At 36.1% G+C, this 19,918-nt stretch overlaps 3 protein-coding genes across 3 annotated transcripts in view; 1 reads left to right on the top strand and 2 right to left on the bottom strand.

Moving 5' to 3' along the window:
* LOC110675282 overlaps positions 1–19,918 on the bottom strand; it is a 685,744-nt gene that overhangs the window by 641,859 nt on the left and 23,967 nt on the right. The gene's annotated exons all lie outside the window — the stretch shown is intronic.
* Positions 117–1,179, bottom strand: LOC110675279 (extensin-2-like). The gene is made up of 2 exons (XM_021839763.1): positions 1,026–1,179; positions 117–960 (listed from the first exon to the last, which is right to left on the bottom strand). Exons 1-2 carry the CDS (start codon positions 1,090–1,092, stop codon positions 254–256), a joined length of 774 nt encoding a protein of 257 aa, XP_021695455.1. The 5' UTR covers positions 1,093–1,179; the 3' UTR covers positions 117–253.
* On the top strand, positions 18,185–19,266 carry LOC110675280 (adhesive plaque matrix protein-like). The gene is made up of 2 exons (XM_021839764.1): positions 18,185–18,330; positions 18,488–19,266. Exons 1-2 carry the CDS (start codon positions 18,249–18,251, stop codon positions 19,048–19,050), a joined length of 645 nt encoding a protein of 214 aa, XP_021695456.1. The 5' UTR covers positions 18,185–18,248; the 3' UTR covers positions 19,051–19,266.

Here is a 19,918-nt window from a genome sequence, read left to right as displayed (position 1 = left end):
CTTTTACTATGACGAATATTCAAAACTTTTTATTGATAAGTCATAGATTATTGTGCTTCTAATACATTTCTTCTTGTGATATAAAACTACTCCAAATAAAGATCAATCGTTCAAACTTATATTTTTAAATCGGTTTATTGAATGTTCCACTTGGTTACACAGCAATCTGTTCAGAGTGCGCAGATGGATTTGCGTTTTTCTCGATGATCGTAGTAAACTTCTCCTCTTGCGCTCGCCGCCTGCTGGGATCCTTCTATGTGTAATGGTTGTCGTAAGGGCGTGGCGTGGGGGTGCTCGTGGTCGTTGTGGTGGAAAGCTGATTCAGCAAAGTTTCCAACAGTGTCACCTTGAGGAGAGGTTTGCCTCCGGACAGCAGGGCCGATCCCAGATCTTGGATCGGGCTGTCCTGATCGATGTGATTGATGTTGGGTTGTGCCGTGGTTGAATAATGGTTGTTAGGGTAATACGGGCGAGGGGTTGGGTAGTGAGGGGGATCTGTTGGGAGGGGATAATGAGGGCGAGGGGGGTCTGCTGGGAGGGGATAACGAGGGCGAGGGGTTGTGTAGTAGGGCCTGGCCGTCGTATAAAGGGGGCGGGCCGTTGGATAATAGGGACGACGGGTTGTTGGGGGATCCGTTGGGAAAAACTTCTTCGGCGGTGGTTTGTAAGTGGTTGTGACGACCTTCTTCTTGTTGCACGGCTTCTTCGGAGCGACATACGGTGGCTTGTAGGCATCGACTAACGGCACGGGATCATACTTTGGATAGTACACCGGATCGTACATCGGATAATATACTGGATCGTACGGGTAGTAGAGTGGTGCAGTTTCCGGAAAGTAGACCGGATCGTATTGCGGATAATACAGTGAACTATAATCCGGTGAAAGGTAATCCGAAACCGGATACGAAGACCAACCGCCACCGGCGTGACGTTTCTGCTTTACTTTGTCCTCGGTTTTATCTGGAAATTTAAAATGGCATTAGAATATTGAAAATTACGCTTTGATTAAAAGAGTTTAAACTCACCAATTTGCACACTGGCAGCGGACACCGCCAGGAGCAACCAACCTGATATTATCAGGCTGAACAACATCTCGAAACAGTTAGTGAGGACACTAACAGAAAAAGAGTACGATATTCACTGATGAAATTAAATCGAACACTGATGGATTGACAACGCTTCGTTACCCGTTTTATAGGCGATCTGGAAGGATCGCTCGGAGTACCTGTCGATGGAGGTACTCTTTTGAGAAATTGACGGCTACAGAGGTAGATTTTTCTCTGTTGGAGGAAACGGCTGAGATGGCTGCACAATTCTTATTCGATTCTGTTTGGAATAAAATAAAGCTTTGGGTACCCAGCTTCATTTTTTTACCACAAAAAATATTCAAACAGCGATAACTTTTTTGTTTTTAGATGTTTTTGCACCATTTTTTCACAAGCCTTAAACAAACTCTTCTTTTTTAAGTATTATTTTAGATATTAATAAAAAAATATTGAGATCCAAAGATATTCCAAAATTACCTATAACCTACGTAATTATTTTATGCTACAGATTTTTTGTCAAGTTCGGTCATTCACTGTTCGAAACAATACTTCAATGAGAGTTTGTTGTGAAAAAATGAAGCCAATTGGTGCAACCGTTTTGGAGTAATGGAAATTTTTGTATCTGGATCCAATCTGGCCGTATGAAGATCTTGAAAACTTCAAAAAACATCGTTTTGTAATTTTTAATTTCTTGAAGATAACTCAAATGATGAATTGACTAAAAACAAACTGGCTGCCAAATAATTTTTATATGGAGAATGTCATATCTTCAAAACCAGATGACCAAAAAATATTGAAAAACCAAAAAAGTTATCGCTGTTTGAATATTTTGTTATGTTAAAATAATTAAGCTACCGGTAGAGGGGCTGATTGGCATATCGAACTTGGGGGATTTTTTTTTCACAAAATTGGGTATTGAAGCAATCAACGCTTCAAATGTGTGGAAACGGTCAAAATAGAGGTAATGTCTAACCTTATGATGAATTTCCCAATAATTGCATACAACCAAAAACAATAAAATTAAATGGAAACTATGATTTGAACAAAAAAAAAACTATATTTACGATAAACATCAATTATTTTGCTTCATTACATCTTTGTCTGTCCAAATAACTGTTTTAGAAAATAACTTCTGAAAAATATAGACTCTGTTTGTTCACAGTTAATTAAATTGTCGTTTTATGTTCGATAATTGTTGTGGATTCAGCCGTAGCTTGTAATATCGACAAAGTTTATTGCGAAAAAGCTAGAAAACTTTGTCTATAAAACATTTCCAACTGACCCTTCAAATTTCTATACTAAATCTATCTTTTACAGTGACAATCTTCTGTTTCGACCTATCTCTATTACGACCTTTGAACAATGTATGGGTTTCCCTCGTTATAATTTTCTGCATACATTTGTAGCTTATAAACTTTTTCTTATTAAATGATTTTTCAAATATAATTAACTTAATGCACAGCTTTACAAGTCAATGTTAAAAGTAAGGTTCATTATTTTCGTAGCTTTCAAATATCAATACATTTTGAGTCTAAAACGGTACAAAACATAGCATAAACGATGCAGTGCAATTTGGGGATTCAATCTTGTTGTATGAGCAATATTGTGAGCATTTATGACCTACAATTCGTGATTACAGCTCCATGATTGATTAGAATAATTGTAGTTTCATAAAGAATCAACAGATATAGCTTGGAAGTAGCTTTCTATCTTCAATGTAAAATTTCGAGAAATCCAAACATTATAAAGAAAATAACGGCACCGATCACGTGCTTAATGCAATCAGAGAAGGGAAGGAATGTTAGTGTGACATCCATTATTACAGGAAACAAAGAACACCTCTGCATCTCAATGGTTGTCATGAAAAGATGTTTTGTTATTGGGGAGGAATCATAGCTGCATGATTATAATTTATTTTGGTAAGTGATACAATTCATGCCATCTGTGTTCAAAGAGTCATCTATCAGTACTTTGAAGACAACGTGTACCTACGGTAAATTCAAAATAAAAACATGAAATAAGCTCACCACTGAGTATGGAATAAATCCTATTGTTAGATAATTGTTACAATTTATATTTACATTTTTTACAAAATTTTAAAGTTAATTACTCAACGTATCAAAAATAATGCTTTTGCGTGTCTCAATGATCAAATAATGTGTCTCTAGTAAAATTGAGTTTGCTGAAATTGATACTGTTCTAGCACGTAATAATTATGAACTACAGGTCACCAAAAATATATGAAACACTTGTATTGATAATGTACTCATGAAAATTATGCTTTTAATTATCAAGAATTCCAGTGATCTTACCCTCCAAACATGCAGAATAGGACTTGAGCTTTCATGTAGGATACAGTTTGGTATAAATTGCACGATTAAATTTCAAATAAAGTCGATATTGTTGGATACAATACTTTTCTAAATCATCATAAAATAATTTCGTAGCTTTGCAATTACTTTGAATTTTATTGATAAGTATTCATTTGTAATTACATTCAAATTCTGTGATTAATTAAGTACATAAGTCGTCACACATGCTGGAATACTTGCATGGTGTTTTTATTTTGTTTAATTTGTTTTTAATTTGGCAATATAATTCACTTTCATAGAACATACAACATTAGCAACTGTAGCTTCCAAAAATTCTAAAATGTGTTCTACAATTTAATACATCCTTCTCAATGAAGCCTTCAATATCGAGCTATAGAGAGTTGACTGTATATTTTTGAAAAAAATTGTAATTTTATAAAATGAAATTGAGCAATGAAGTATGATTTAACACTTAACGACAATCTTTTTCTTCATAACGTTGTCACTTATAGCGACATCTGGTCTCTGGCGATGTCGTTATAGGAAGTCTCGACTGTGATTTGTACTAACTTTGAAATATAAACATTTACACTAATTATGACCAGACTTGGCTATTTGTAAAACTTTTGCGATACTTTTATTCGTAGCACTCATTTATTTGATGACAAATATTTTAATAGTTCCTCTATTATTCTCAACTAACTGGAAAATCTTACTAACGTCGTTTTGTAATTCCGAATAGTAAACATTCCAAAAGTGAAAATATAAGCGTTTCAGAGTTGAGAATGTAGTATTTCTATTGCAGAATTCTAAGAACTGTTAATCCAAATTTGATAACTTTTGTGAGATACGACCATTTGAGTTAGACTTCGAGAAATATTTCCACCTTTCTGAAACATTTTACATTAAAAAATGGTCTCTATTGTGCACCATGGCATACTGGGAAGTAATGGACCCAGAACAGCCCCCATTTTTCGCGGCTTGACTGGAAGAGCCCGTTTTGTTCCACTTTGCTCTATTTTTTTTTGTATTCAATAGTAGAGATGGTCGGGTCTCAGGTTTTCAAACCCGAAACCCGACCCGAACCCGAACCTGACGAGTTCGGGTCGGGTTCGGGTTTGAAAATTTGAAATTTTTCGGGTTCGGGTTCGGGTCGGGTTTGAAGGCTACAAAATTATCGGGTACGGGTCGGGTACGGGTCAGGTTCGGGTTTGAAAAAAGTGAAACCCGACCATCTCTATTCAATAGTACTTTTGACTGACTGCGGCAGGTCAGATTCAAATTATTATTTTCTGACGTAAATCTTTCGAAGAATGCAGTGAACATCATTTCGATCGGTCACAATAACTGAGGGAGCCCATTTGGCCCCATTTTACTCTTAGAACGATATGTTTGTAACTGTTACTGATTACAGACAACTAAGGACTGTTCATTTTATAAAGTGGACACCTTGTGCATGCTGTATCTTTCTTATTAATCAATGAAATTTCAATCGGTTTTTTGCACATCGTTCGACTAGTATTGTACAATGTTGTGATAATAAAAATTCTCCAAAATAATTAAATTTCAGACGAATATGGAACAACGATTAGATCGGTCGATTTTTTGAGGTTACAATCAATGATTGTAAGAAATTGGCTGGAAAATTCGATAATTTCTATTTTCTATTTTCAAAAAAGGCTTGTTCTTCGAAAGCATCATCAATCAGAAGCCTGATGGAAAAAATCAAGTTATTTTTGGAGCAACAATTTTACAGATATAATAAAATCAATTTTCCCGTATATTTTTAAAGATTTTTTTTTAAATTTGATGGGAATTGATATGAGTAGAATTTTTGTGTAAAAGTACGTCCTGACGGAAGTCCTAATATAGTTTTAATATGAAAAATAACTTACGCCTTCATAGAGTTACTTAGTAAGTCCCCACGTCACATTCAAAGCACAACAGAAACACAATTGCTTTATTCTTAGAAGACCTATCAAAGTACATTGACAATCATCAAAATTGGCAACACTGCTGTAATAAAATTAATTTTATTTTCCACATATTATTTTCATAATATGTTATTCTGAGATTACCAATTGAAAAATTCGGAGAAAACTGTTTACAATTTGCTGTAGATCGATAAATATGCGTACATGATTTTAAAAGTATGAGACTTTTTAGTAAAACTACCATAAACAGTAAAATTTATACTTAAGACTGTGGTTTAATCTCACGATTTAGCTTTCGTTTATACTAATATAGTTTTTTTAGTAATCAAAACTAGTTTTGAACATGCTTTTACTTTTCTCTTTTGCTGGGAGTGAAGGGATGGTGTATCAGCAAATTTGGCCATAAATGGGTAAATCACTAAAGTTACCTAATGTCATAGAATGGTGGAATATAATTGATATTTTTAAAGCTTTACCTTTAGTAGAATAGTAAAGGATACAAACATACAATTTGTTCATAAAAAGAAGGATTTTTGTTTTGCGAAAATAATGTTAAACTTTGACGGACAGCTTTTTTTAAGAGTTTTTGGAAAAACTATTTAGCTCTTCAACCAAAAGCATTTTCAAAGATTTTATATTTTCATAGCATTTTAGAATAATAGGTCAACGATACACAGAAAACCGATTACGATTTTATAAATAAATAAAAAAGATACAGCATAAACAAAGTGTCCACTTTATATAATGAACAGTCCTTAAGTCAATTTTACATGCTGTATAATAATTTAACAAATGGGATTAAGCACACTTTATTTGATGTCAATAACTGAAAAAAAAGGTTTTGCCTATCATAATCCTATATTTTTTTGTTTCCAAAGATATTTACAAACGTTTATTGCACGTTTAAAAACCCAATTGGCCCTATTTTGCCCTAGAAGTTCAATTTTAGAATGTTACAGAACAATTACAATTGATTATGGTTTATCAAATACATATTCTCAAAATGAAAGCAATAAAACAAATTTAGGACGCAATAACTTCTTCTTCTTGGTATTGAATCCCCACTGAGGCAGAGCCTGCTTTTCAGCTTAGTGTTTTTATGATCACTTTCACAGTTATTAACTGAGAGCTTTCTTTGCCAAAGTTTTTCAGCATGGCTTTTCTTGGTAACCGCGGAATTTAACCACTCGGCTAAGGAAGGCCCAATATATCAACCATCAATCATGAATTATAACCTTAATAATGAAAAAAAAAGTTTTATTTCTACGCATTTTTGTTTAAATTTCTTCAGACTACTACTGTCAAAATATTTTCTTGCGTGCAAAATCAATTTTTAGGTCAAAGTGGGGCAAAATGGGCTCAGTCATTGACACATAGCGAATTGGGGTCCTCCTTATTATTCAAGTTATTGTACTCCAGTTAGTCACAATTTTATTATTCAGATTATTCTCCACTAGAAAAATATATGTAGTATGCTGCAATCGATAACAACAGTTTATGACAAATTTACCAATTTTTTTAAGGGAAAAAATGAGGCAAAATGGGAAAAAATGAGCATTTTTAAACTGTACATGAAACTGCCACCATTCCATTTCTTGACTTATATAACATGGTATTTGATTCTAAGTTATAGCATCTTTGATTGTCGAAGGGCCGGGGCTCCTCCCCTCGAATCCAAGTCTATATCCACCTTTTTGATTAAGTTCAACTTCCATGAGTCAATATTGGGAGAATCAGTGAGTTGCAGAAACTTAACTGACTATTACAAATGGATGGTTTTCATTAAATTGCATCCAAATTTGCCTCAAATACACGATATACCAATCAACTCAGTATTAACAAAATCTCCGAGGACACTAATGAAGTGGTGCACATCTCTCGGGTGGTCAAACTGAGCAGCTTTCAGTCTAATCAATTATCACTCCTCGGGCGTAATTATTGATGCAAGCAACCGGTTGCTTCCCACAGTGCAGTGGTGGCAATCGAAGCTCGTTCTTCATCGGGAATTGGATTGACATAGCAGTACAGGAGCTTAATTGATAGTTTACAATCGTTTTCGCTATATCGATCGGACCCGGGATTACCAACATCCGAAGACAGATGGTCGAATCGAAATCAATTATTCCCGTCGTCGTTTCTTGGTTGGAGTTCCGAGACCGAACCAGCTGCTAGTGTAGTTATCTAGTATCGATTGTGCATTTCTTTACTTGAAGAAAAGACCGGGACTTCGAGTCGGGGAGAGAAACTTTGGCCATATGTTTCTTTCATGCATATTGAACGAGTGTGGGCGTGTCTGGAAGGTTATTTCGATCCGAATGCTCCAACTTGAAGAAGAAAGCTATTTTTTCTATGATCATATACCGTAATGGCAACTGTTATTCAATCAATTTCTAATCATGCTTTCAAAACATACAGGTTTTCATTCGAATATCCATCTAAAATTAGAAATTCTAACTATCCAACAGGAATCTCAAGTGCAAAACACTGACATCTCTTTCAACTATTGTCTACCCGTAGTTGAGCACATCCAATTAAAAAAGCCGTTGACCAGGTAATTATCAGAACTCATAATGGGCGGTATTTCTGGCTTCGACAGAACACTGGCTTTCATATTGCAGGTAACGTCGATCAATTAAGCGCTATTCTACTACATTTTGTTGGGCAGTTTTGGCACGCAGATATTTTTATAGGACTTCCGTCCGGTCCGCCTCTGTTTCCCACACTTTCAACCGTTGAGCCATTGTTAATTTCAATGGAGCTTCAATATGAACCCGATTGCATACTTTTAAGCCGCCAGAGCTGTGTTTTTTATGAGAATTCCTCTAACCTGCTGATAACTAGTTAATTAGTATCATTCGACAAAAGTAGGCATTGAGTAAATGGAGCACCAAGTATGCATTTTTGCCAGCATAAAAATTACCGACAGCTCAACAATAGCATTTCGAAGCTGAAATTTTGTACAGCTCAAGTTACAATGCTTAGTTACAATGCTGTTCCCTTAGTCGAGGGTGCTTCTATAGTTGCGGTAGTGCCGTTTTCACTGATTTTATTACATTAACCCCAAAATCGACACTGCAAATCGACGTATTGGCTTGTTGATACGCGGAATAGTTGAAAAGAGCTTTCAAATTGTCTTAAAACTGATGAAATATCACTAAAATTGCTAAAACTTTACTTGCTTGTACTACTAGTTGCGGTAAAGATTTCCTATAGTGAAGGATCCCATAGAAAACAACGGATACCGCAACTATAGGAACACAAAATAAAAATATCCCGCAACTAAAGGAACCGTGTACCAATAGTGGAGGTATTATTTTTCACTGACATGCCGTAGTTTACTGCGATGAAATGATTTTTCTCATTAAGTCAATGGTCGTTACTTCCCGTTACAACGTTAACATATACATTAATTGCGCATTTTGAATTTGGGTGTTTAAATGAAGTTCAATCGTGCTTAGTACCTCCACTATTGGTACATCTACCCTACTGGGTGAATAAACAGAAAGTGAAGATGATAGAAATTCCATTACGACATTTATAAGGCCCATGTGTAATCTCAATGTGATTGACTCAATGTGGGGGACAGCAGGTGCTTAATAAAATAGTTTATCCACATTTAGCTCATCTATGGTACAAACTACATTCATACTTTCCAATTTCGGTTGTATTTGATCATGCTTGCGTGATCCAAATTATTTTTCTGGATACGAATTCATTCTTAATTACGTTCAAATTCAAGGCGATACACAGTGATTTACCTGCGTTAAAATACACTCAAATAAAGATTTAAAAAAAAAAAAAAAAAAAAGTGATTTACCTCCATACAACGAACAAAATATCAAATACAGGGGATAGGCAAAATGATTGAGATAGGCAAAATTTTGCCCAAATTCAAATGCTTATAACTTAATGAAAAATGAATGAAATTGAATGCATCTGGAAGCAGTCCACGGCAAATTTGGTCCAGTTTTAGGAACTTCCTTGACCATGCATATTGGCCACTGGACACCGGAGATGTTCCGGATTTTCTGAGGTCATGTCCAAATGTCATTTTTTCTGTCGCTTGTATTTTTGTGCGGTGTAAAGTTAGATAGATGTTTGCAATTTTTCTAGAAACTAGAACTAATAGGAAGTTGAATGCCACCGGACGCATTAAGATTGGTTGGAAATCTTCAGAAATATGACCATTTCCGTAAAACTGGTTCCGGAAAGCATGGTCAGTCATGTTTGTATTTCCAATCATGTAAATATTATCCGGAGCTATATCCAAGTGGACATCAACCTTAAAATGATGTTTCCTGCAGCGTATTCAGAACCATTAGATGCACAGACCACTCTATAGAAGGTTCCAGGTGCCCTGGGGGAAGTGGTCAATTAGTAACATATCTGGAACCATATCAATATGGGCATCAAACTTCATGATTTTCAGAGGTTATGCTTTCCGAAGCATTTCCAGCACCACCGGCTGCCATGACCACTTTATAGTAGATTCCAGGTGCCAATGTGGCTAATTCAAAACATGCCCAAAAACACATCAATATGGGTAAAAACATCAAGATTTTTGAAGGTGATGCTAATAGAAGTATTTACAGCGCAACTTATTTATATGACCACTGTATAGTAGGTTCCATGAGCCCTGGGGGATGAGGTCATGTTTCGAGTTGGCCACATCTCCAGGAGCCCCTGGAATATACTATAGAGTGATTATTATATCTTGTGGTTCTGAAAATGCTCGCCATTTTCCAAGTCACATGGATCTTATGTTTATGGTAGAATGTGATTCTAAACAGATGAACGGACATGTTCCGAATTGGCCACATCCCCCGGGGCACCTGGAACCTACTATAAAGTGGTTATGGCAGCCGGTGATGCTGGAAATGCTTCGGAAAGTATAACCTTTGAAAATCATGAAGTTTGATGCCCATATTGATATGGTTCCGAATATGTTCCTAATTGACCACTTCCCCCAGGGCACCTGGAACGTTCTATAGAGTGGTCTGTGCATCTAATGGTTCTGAATACGCTGCAGGAAACATCATTTTTATGGTTGGTGTCCGCTTGGATATAGCTCCGGATAATATTTACATGATTGGAAATACAAACATGACTGACCATGCTTTCCGGAACCAGTTTTACGGAAATGGTCATATTTCTGAAGATTTCCAACCAATCTTAATGCGTCCGGTGGCATTCAACTTCCTATTAGTTCTAGTTTCTAGGAAAATTGCAAACATCTATCTAACTTTACACCGCACAAAAATACAAGCGACAGAAAAAATGACATTTGGACATGACCTCAGAAAATCCGGAACATCTCCGGTGTCCAGTGGCCAATATGCATGGTCAAGGAAGTTCCTAAAACTGGACCAAATTTGCCGTGGACTGCTTCCAGATGCATTCAATTTCATTCATTTTTCATTAAGTTATAAGCATTTGAATTTGGGCAAAATTTTGCCTATCTCAATCATTTTGCCTATCCCCTGTACGTCTCAAATCGATTGAAATGGTTGGCTTTTAACTTTCTTTGATACCATCCCGTCGAAAATTAATGTCAAATTTGTGTTCTAGTAAATCTGTCCAAATTAAGTTTTTAGACTTTTATATCAGAAAGTAATTATTTCATGGTTTTTGGTGGATTCCAATTTTTTAATAAAAAAAAACCTTAACTAGGTATACAATTTAAGGTTCCCTATATTATTTTAAGTTTAATTCTGTATGAATTATGAAAGAGGATGATTCAGGGGGTTTTGATTTATAAACCAGTTAAAATTTCCAATACTTACAACCTAGGTATGAATGAGCCCTGCATAATAGGTAAAATACCCCAAATAATACCTTCTGCATATTCTTTAAATACTAAGCTGATAATTAGATCAGGTATTGTAATACCAAAATAATACACGATGGATTTCCATATAAAAGTGAAATTTTTCAATAGTAGTTCATACCTCCAGCAGTCCTCAATAGCAATCTAATACCAAAATGAAGTATTTTCAATCGTTTTAAAAAATCTTTTTCACATACCATTATAATACCAAAATGAGGTATTGATAACTGAACAATACCTAATTATGGTATGATACCAAAGTATGGTATGCATAAGTTATTGCGAATTATTCTTTCCTCCTCGGGATGTTTGTTAATTGAGAACAAATTCCCAAATGTTCCCTACAGGTTCGCACCGAACCCAGTGAATGTAGTACTTGACGATAATAGTAAGGTGTGGCCCATTTAGAATCGGAACATACACGAATTGAAATAATTCGAATATAATTCAGCAAAAATGAATCCTATTTTAACTCAAATGTTGCATTGCATGTGAGCTTCAAGGGGAAAACAATTATAAAATATTCGTCCTCTTTTAAAAGAAATTATTTTCATCCATAGTTTCGACAAGTTCATCTCATTTAGTATACAGATATTTTGACAATACTTCCATTTGCTCTGTGCTGAATAGGGGTCAATAGGGTCCTAAAGCCTTGTCCCAATTTTAGTGCCAAATGCTTAAGTTTAGACCAAAAGCACATATACACTCACTTTTTTTTTTAAATGTTTTTCGTTTGTTTGAGCCCAAAAACATTTTTTAAAGTTTATTTTTAAATTTTGTTATACCCTTTGGCTTAAACTCAAAGAGTAGTGTGTGATCCTTTGACCGTGACGCTTGCTCCTGCGGGGGCGGGTGAAGCGATCATGTTATGCGCGCAGTGCAGTGAAAAAGTGTATAGTATTTGGCGGTAAGCTCAGTGTGGCGACGGAAAAAAAAGAGCATTACATCCAGGTAAAATCGTTCATTATTATTATTTACTCACCTATTACCATTTGAAACTAAATACGTGCCAGGGTCGAAAATTTAATTTTCGATTCGGGAAGTGTAAAAACATTTCATATATCCATTTGATATCTGGGTGTTTTTATGCGGGGCTTACTGTATATGAAAATGACCTCAGAATGTGTGTGTATCTACTGCCATTCTTGAAATGGGTCGTTGGAATTTCAGTAGAGCTATCACCTTTCATCTCCCGGGTTAAAATTGTCTGCAGATATAAAGATATCGAAGGGTATCAAATATACATGCATACAATTTTCTTCCATAAAAGTACTGCCGGTCAGTGGGAGATGGATTGTATACACACACACACACACACACACACCCTTTGGCTTAAACTCAAATTTTGGGTGTGTTTTGTTTTCCATGTCCCTTCCGAATAGACCTGTGCGCCGAAAAAACTTTAATCGGCGGCGGCGTGAGGGCATTTTTGTACCGGCGGCGGCGGCGTCATCGGCGTCGCGCCGTTAACAAGTTTCGGTGGCGGCGACAGCGGCGTGGAAATAATTGACATCAAAATGTTTGAATTTATGTTCTTTTTTCCGGCGTTGCGTTCCTAATGGGATAGAACTAACTTCCTGGCTTATTTTTCTACAAGCACTTTCACAGTTGTGAACTGAGAATTTTCTTTGTCAAAGTTGCCATTTTCGTATTACTGTTTCGGGTGGCTGATTTGATGATACTTTTTGCCCAAGGAAGGCATTTCCTATTATACGAAAAAAAAATCCTGAACTGGCCGGGAACCGAACCCAGACAGCTTCAGCATGGCGGACATTGTCAGTAGGCTAAGGAAGCCCTCCAAGATACTCTATATCCTGAAATGTCGAGAAAAGTACAAAAAAAGAACCTCTAGCGGTGGGATTCAAAGTCACTATCCAACACCTAATGTCATGCTGAATGTTTTCGCGTTAAACACTAGATAAATTTGGGTACATGAATTTGTAAACATGTAATTTGCAACAGAACCTGAAAAAAAATTGGACAAATTTATGGTGAAAACCTTTCAAGAAAACTTATGGAAAAATTCTTGGTAGCAGATTCCTGAAACATCTCCTGATGGGATACTTACCGAATATATTTAAAAAAATCATTATTATTAATCTCCAGATAAAATCTTAAAATAGTTTCTGGACGAGGATTTACCTCAGAAAAATGTGTATGACTTATCGGATAATTGTGTAAGAAGAATGTTTGGATTTTTTTTTTTGTTATGCGAACGTTAGAAGATTTCTAAAATCCTGAAAAAAAAACAAGGACTAGTAACAATATATGTGCTAATAAAGGGAATGCTTGGAAGATATTCTGAAAAAAACAATTGGAGGAACCCCTTTCAGAGATACAAGAAAAAAATCTTATGAGCATCATTGTAAGTATTACTGAAGGAGTTCTGAGATGAATCCTAAGAGCATATTTTAGAGAAAATCGTTGCAGCATCCTTAGAGAAGTTTTGGAACGACTCCCTTAAGAAATGCATTGAAAATTTCCTAGTAGACTTTCAGAAGTGTTACTTACAAATACAAAGAAGATTGTTTATATATTTCTCGTTGAAAAAAAAACTTTAAGAATACTTGGAAAAACTTTTGAAGAAAGAGTATTTTTAGAGTTTTCACTTTTTTTTTAAATAATGTGGAGAAATTCATGAACTAGTGCATTATGATCATTTTTGAACAGATTTAAATGCGGTATCATAGGCGATATTTTGCTTATGCACATAAAAGGTGAAGAAATTTGTGAATTAGTTACATGAATCTTGGAAACAATTCTGAAGGAGCTCTGAATATCTAAAGTGCGAAGAACTCCTATTAGCACACCACTTTTCCAACAAATGCAATACATTTTTGACAATTAAAATTAAAATTGTAATACTATATTAATTATACAATACATACTACGGACAATAACCGAATCTCGAGCGAGGATGAACAACTGAACCAGTTACACTGCGGAACACGTTTTTGTCTCAAAGACCAAAATACCACTATTTACATTAATAAGGATAGCTGAACCCATTGCCGTTTTCAAAAATATGACAATTGTATGCTGAATTTATATGCTGTATGACAATTTATATGCTGAATATGCCACAGAATACAAACTTCATGTGTATAACAATACTTTATGACAAAGTTCATAGTATTTCCGATGCTTTAAAGTTATTTTTTGATGATTTAGAAAAGTATAGTACTTCGCCATATAGGAGAAACGAAAAATTTTGTATGGAGACTCCAAGCACGTTGAAAAAATCGCTCTAAACTAAACTTAATAGTGAAATTTCAACCAAATTATATCTGAAATGATGGTTAAAGCCCTATTTTGTATGTTTGATGGATCAGATTACAAAAATGCTCGATAAATCATGCCTTAAATTTACGTAAACATAAATGAATACAGTGTTTTACACAACTTTGGCAACCTGCAGCTAAAAACTGTGACGTGCTGGAACATTTCTGAGAACGGCAACAGATACAGCAACTCCAAATCTACTAGAGACACACATTTTGATCCTTGAGACACGCAAAAATGTCATTTTTGTTCCGCTGTGTTATTAACTTGGTTTTCATGTTATTTCATATTTTCGATTTTTTTTTGAAAGAATTCTTGTCGAAATTACCAAAGTTCAGTATGGAAAATCGTGGATGTGGTTGAACATTTGACGGGTAAAGTCAAAGAAGTATCTTCAGCAGTATTTCGGGAGAAGTCAACGAAGAAGATTTCTGGAGAAATTCTAGGAGATTCGATTGAGAATGTTCCGAATAAATATCAAGAGTAATCCTTAACGAATGACCTACTCATAAATTCGATGAAGAAATGTAATCCTTTGAGAAATTCTAGACCGCTGGCTGGCAGAATCCTGAAGGAATCCTTGCAATAATTTCTCGATGAATCGCAATGACAACGTTCGAAGTAATTACCAACGGAATATTTGAAGTGTTACTTATACAAACGATAGGAGGAATAAGTGCAGAAACATATGAAAAAAATCCAGAAGGGTTCTTTTTGTAGGTTTATAGAATAATTCCTGCAGGATTTTTTAAGGAATTCCCGGACTATCTTTTATAACACGATTGTTTTCAAACAACAATAAAGTCTGTAAGGTACCGTTTTGTCTCAAATTTCGAACAGACTCATATTCCGAACACTCAGTTTTCGTATGGCCATGTAGTTGAAATGTTTCGCTGAAATATGTCACCAAATAACAAGGAAATGGCAGTCAATTGCAATTCAATTTTGACGTCTCCAATATAATTTATACCGCGGGAGTAGCAGGGAGTGAAATTATCGGTCACGGCGATAATCATAAGCTTATCGCTCAAGCCGATTTTCCGGCGAAAAGAGACGTGCGATAATATCCTACCCGTCCAGTACTACGAGAGTGTGCTCTCACGAGATCTGCAGCAGCGAATATATATTATCACCGGTAACGAAAAGTTGGCTTCCTTCTTTTCTTCTCTTGTTTCGTCGTTTTGAGTGTCCTTCGCTTTCGCATGTAGCTTTTATATACCAAATTTCTCTCCCTCTTCATTCAGCTGGCGTGGTCGAGTGGTTATAGTGTACGCGCGTTTTGAAAACATTTTTGCTCATGGGCATGAGTTCGAGCCCCGTCGGCGGCGAACATTTTTGTTATTTCCCGTCTGATAATTATCGCGATAAGTTTAGCCCGATAAAGTTGGATCAGTGCATATGATCGGATTGATCTTGGCTTTTCGTCAGCACAATGATCAACAATTATAGCAGTTCACGAAAACTGTTTCTCGCAGATAAAGGCCGCAACTAATTGTCGGGTTGCTTGAAAAATGCCTATTTTCGTCTCATTTCCGCGATAAATTCATTCACTGAATACTAGGCGGGATTAAGACAGAATCTTGAGCAGAGTTTTATCAATATTATTGTTATGATTTTAGAAAAATCCAGATAATCCTCTGAAAGAATCCAGAATCAGATTAAAAAAAAAATCCTAAGCATAATTCTCAATAACTCTTAGAAAATTTTATCACGACATCATAAGAGAGATTCCTACAGCAGAATTTCTCTCGTTTTAATTACTCCATAAGAAATCAATCAAATTGACTGGCTTTTCTTGACTGATCTATTTTACAAAAGTGTTATAAGTGAGTTATAAGCGCCTCAAAATGTTCTGTTCGTTGGGTATGTAATTTGTATACAACTAATAAAATAATTGCTTTACTGTTTCCAATTATTATTATTGAAATTAGTCTCTGAATAGCCAAAGAGAAGCAACCCAACAATTTCCTAATTCGTTTTTAGAGTGAAATTTGAAGTTAGATTTTTTTTTTCAACCAATAGTATAATGTTTAAAAATGTTCCAACCTTTCTATTATATATTCTATATTTCCCTAGGTAGAGGTTTTTCAAAACGTACTGAGCTAATATTTGGCCAAGGTTAGCGTCGTATTTTTAAGAACTTCGAAGTGCTTGTAGGTAGTGAGGCATTTGAACGCATTTAGTTCGCGTTCCAGTTCAATTTTTTGAACGCAGCATTCAAGTGGGCTTGAATATTTTGCAGTTCAAAAATATTAACCGGTGCGAGCCGGAAACTGAACCTACTGAATTTTGATTGATTCACCAGAAAAATCTATGCCAAAACTATGTGATTGATATGCATAATACCGAGGGCTGCATGTTTTCTTCGTTCATGAAAGTTTACGACGATTCATTCATTTAGCTCCCAAGTAAGAGCCCCATATATTTGCCAACTGAACGGGCCGTTCTTAAGCAACGGCAGGTTCTTGATCGTAAGTTCATTGACTACTGCGTTCTCGTGCAAATTTGGCTCGGGATCCGCTCACTTTTGGCTCGCGTTCACTTAAAAATTCATCACTGATCCAAAATATCTATTTTTGATCCGAAAACTTAGACCAATACAAAATATTCATTTGAAATCCTTGTTATAAGAAACGATTGCTCTTGTAAGAATATCAATAGGAAGTTGTACAATACGATTAATGCATAAAAATGTACGTCTTATGGATTATACCGAAAAAACAATTTATGTAACACTAGTTTTTTAATTATCAAACGATTTTCAATAATGAACGATGTTCATCTTTGTCTCTCTGTTCATCTACTTTTCACTGGAAACAGCAACTATGAAGTTTCCTATAAATCACAACAAAAATAATTGGAGCATTATGTCTATGGTTGATGACTTGACCAACTTTAATCATTGCCATACACAATCAACTCGCTAATGAAAAGGTCATCAAGTCAGGGAGGTATCCGGTTATAGAACACAAAATTTGTTGAACTGCGATACAAGGGATCATCGAGGTAGCCATGAAAACCAGCTTTCAATTTCTTTTTGTTTTTTTTTTTATAGAAGCTCTGAACAGCCATGTTCATTCGCCTCTTAACTTTCAATATGGTTCCATAACTCAGTATCGCGCTTAGAAATATCAAGTTAGAGAGAGTTGACTGTAAAACATTCAAGATTTTACAGACTGTTAAAATATTGCGTACAATATTTCACTACTGTTTTAGAATTGATTGTTCTCACAACGATAAGGTGAACAAGAATGTATTGGGAAAGTTCCCTCAGTTCAATTTTTCCCACTTCGTAACATATCTTGATCACCGCAATTGGGTTTTCCCACGCAAGCAGTCAACACCTCCATCGACCGATACTCGACGGTTACGATTTCCGCTCCGTTCCGCCACAGACATACGGATATGACGCATTAAAGAATTCCATATTTGAGATTTACAATTTCGCTTTCTTCTTGATATCATGTATCGAAGTAAGTTTTGAGCCAATTGTGTTGCAAAAGATTTTGACACCAACATTTTGTTCATCGTCTCTTCCTCTGTGGTTCTACACTTGTTGTATCACAAAGTAAGGGTCAGGTAAATTTCGAAAAACCTTCACTGGCGTTATGTCAATTAGCCCAACCGCTGAAATCCCGTTTACCTTTTCAATGACGCATGCACGTTTGTACCCCAGAGTTTACCATCCGCTCACTTCCCACTGAATTAGTTTTTGCGAGCCGATTTTCGCATGTTCTAGGAATAAGTACAAAATCAGAAGTCAAACCGAAGCCAACCATCAGTTGCAGTCAGCCATTCAGTGAATAGAAACGTGTGTGTCGTGATACTTATATCTAAAATTAAGCTTATGAAAATGTGGACTGAATTGATAACCGCAGCATGCGTTGCTTTGATGGTTTCTGGTGAAAGTAATTCTCGCATTGATCAAGGTGAATAAAGTGAAAACAAATTCCTAAGCAATTTAGATAGTAGTTAGAATGCTAAATTCAGAACTTTCCGAACTTTCTCTGAAAAAAAAAAACTGAATTAAACATTCAAAAACCGATTGTGTCAACGTTAAACTTACAATGAATATTGTTCACACAGGAATGATCGAAGATTCATCCCTCGAGGCAACACGAACGGGGAAACAAAGCGGTTGGCAGAAGCATAGGCCCCGTATTTATCCTTACCCCGAGTACGATTACCAACCGGAACCCCAGCCGCAACCAGCCTACTACCCCAGATCCGAACTGTACCACAATCCACAATCTGAACCAGCCTACTATGCGCAGCTAGATCCAGCCTACCATGGACACCCAGAGCTGACCTTCTATTCCAAGTACGATCCGACTTACTACCCTAAGTACGTATCGTACGAACAGTACAGGCCATCGTACGACACCAAGCCGCAACCCTGTGGACACGAATCTACCAAAACTCACACCCACGCTTCGTATACGACACATGCGCCTCACACGACATATCCTCCACATTCGACGTATGAACCGCATACGACGTATGCGCCCCAAACAACAACGTATTCACCTCTTGCATTGCCATCGTTGCCATCGTTGCCGGTGAAGAATCCGCTGCAGGGGCTCATCATAAGTGACTTGCTTAACCGAGCGCTATCGTCAACGACCCAACGGTATAACTATGATCACTAGAGGGGATCTCCAGAGTATTTTAAGTACATTGATCCCATGCAATCAGTATTATCGTCGTTGAAAAGATATTTGTGTTGATAATGCAAAAAACAATTATCGCAAAATGAAGCTATTTTTTATGTTTAGTCTTTATTGAATCTAATTTATTTATTTATTGTTGTAGGTAATACAAAATTGTGATACAAATAAACTTCACTATTTTTCATGAAAAATAAATGTTTAAATCTTACATTACATGATTTTCTAAAAAAACGAATCCTTAGACATCTACGACATCGTAGACTTCCATGTTGCTTGCAGTAGCTCAAAATTTTATGGCACATAAAGTAATTCGACAAAATCTAGAATGCCATAGAAAGTGTACTGTGATCTGTCAAACATGAGTACCTTAAATTTAAAATTTAAAAGCTGTTAAGTTTCAACCAAAGATGGACGGGAAATATGACTTAATATCTAGTTTAAGTTGATAATATGTGAAAACGATGGATTTTTCAAGTCGATTCTGTGTGGTACTGAATAAACATTGTTATGGATCTTGGCTTCTAAGCCTGTTATGATGGGCGACAATCAAAAGCCTATTAGAATAATGTAGCATTGAATCGCACATCAAACGATCTAGTAGGCATGGAACAACTTCGACGACTCACTCCTATAGTAACATCAGAGTGAAATGTCAAGTTCTTCGTGGGGCTCCCGTTTGCTCACTTCGATTCCGAACTCCACATTTGGCGAACCTGCCAGAATTGAAAACTAATTTTCGTGTTTCTCGAGAGCCTGAATTTGTTAGCAAACGGGAGTGTCCACAGGACAATGTGTTTGTTCCGACACCGCGTGTGAAAGTCAGTGTTTGTGGAGTGATTGTGGAGTA

Source organism: Aedes aegypti, chromosome 2, assembly GCF_002204515.2.
Source record: "Aedes aegypti strain LVP_AGWG chromosome 2, AaegL5.0 Primary Assembly, whole genome shotgun sequence".
NCBI lineage: Eukaryota > Metazoa > Arthropoda > Insecta > Diptera > Culicidae > Aedes > Aedes aegypti.
The sequence above is the reverse complement of the archived record's forward strand: the minus strand, read 5'-3'. Positions and strand labels throughout refer to the sequence as shown.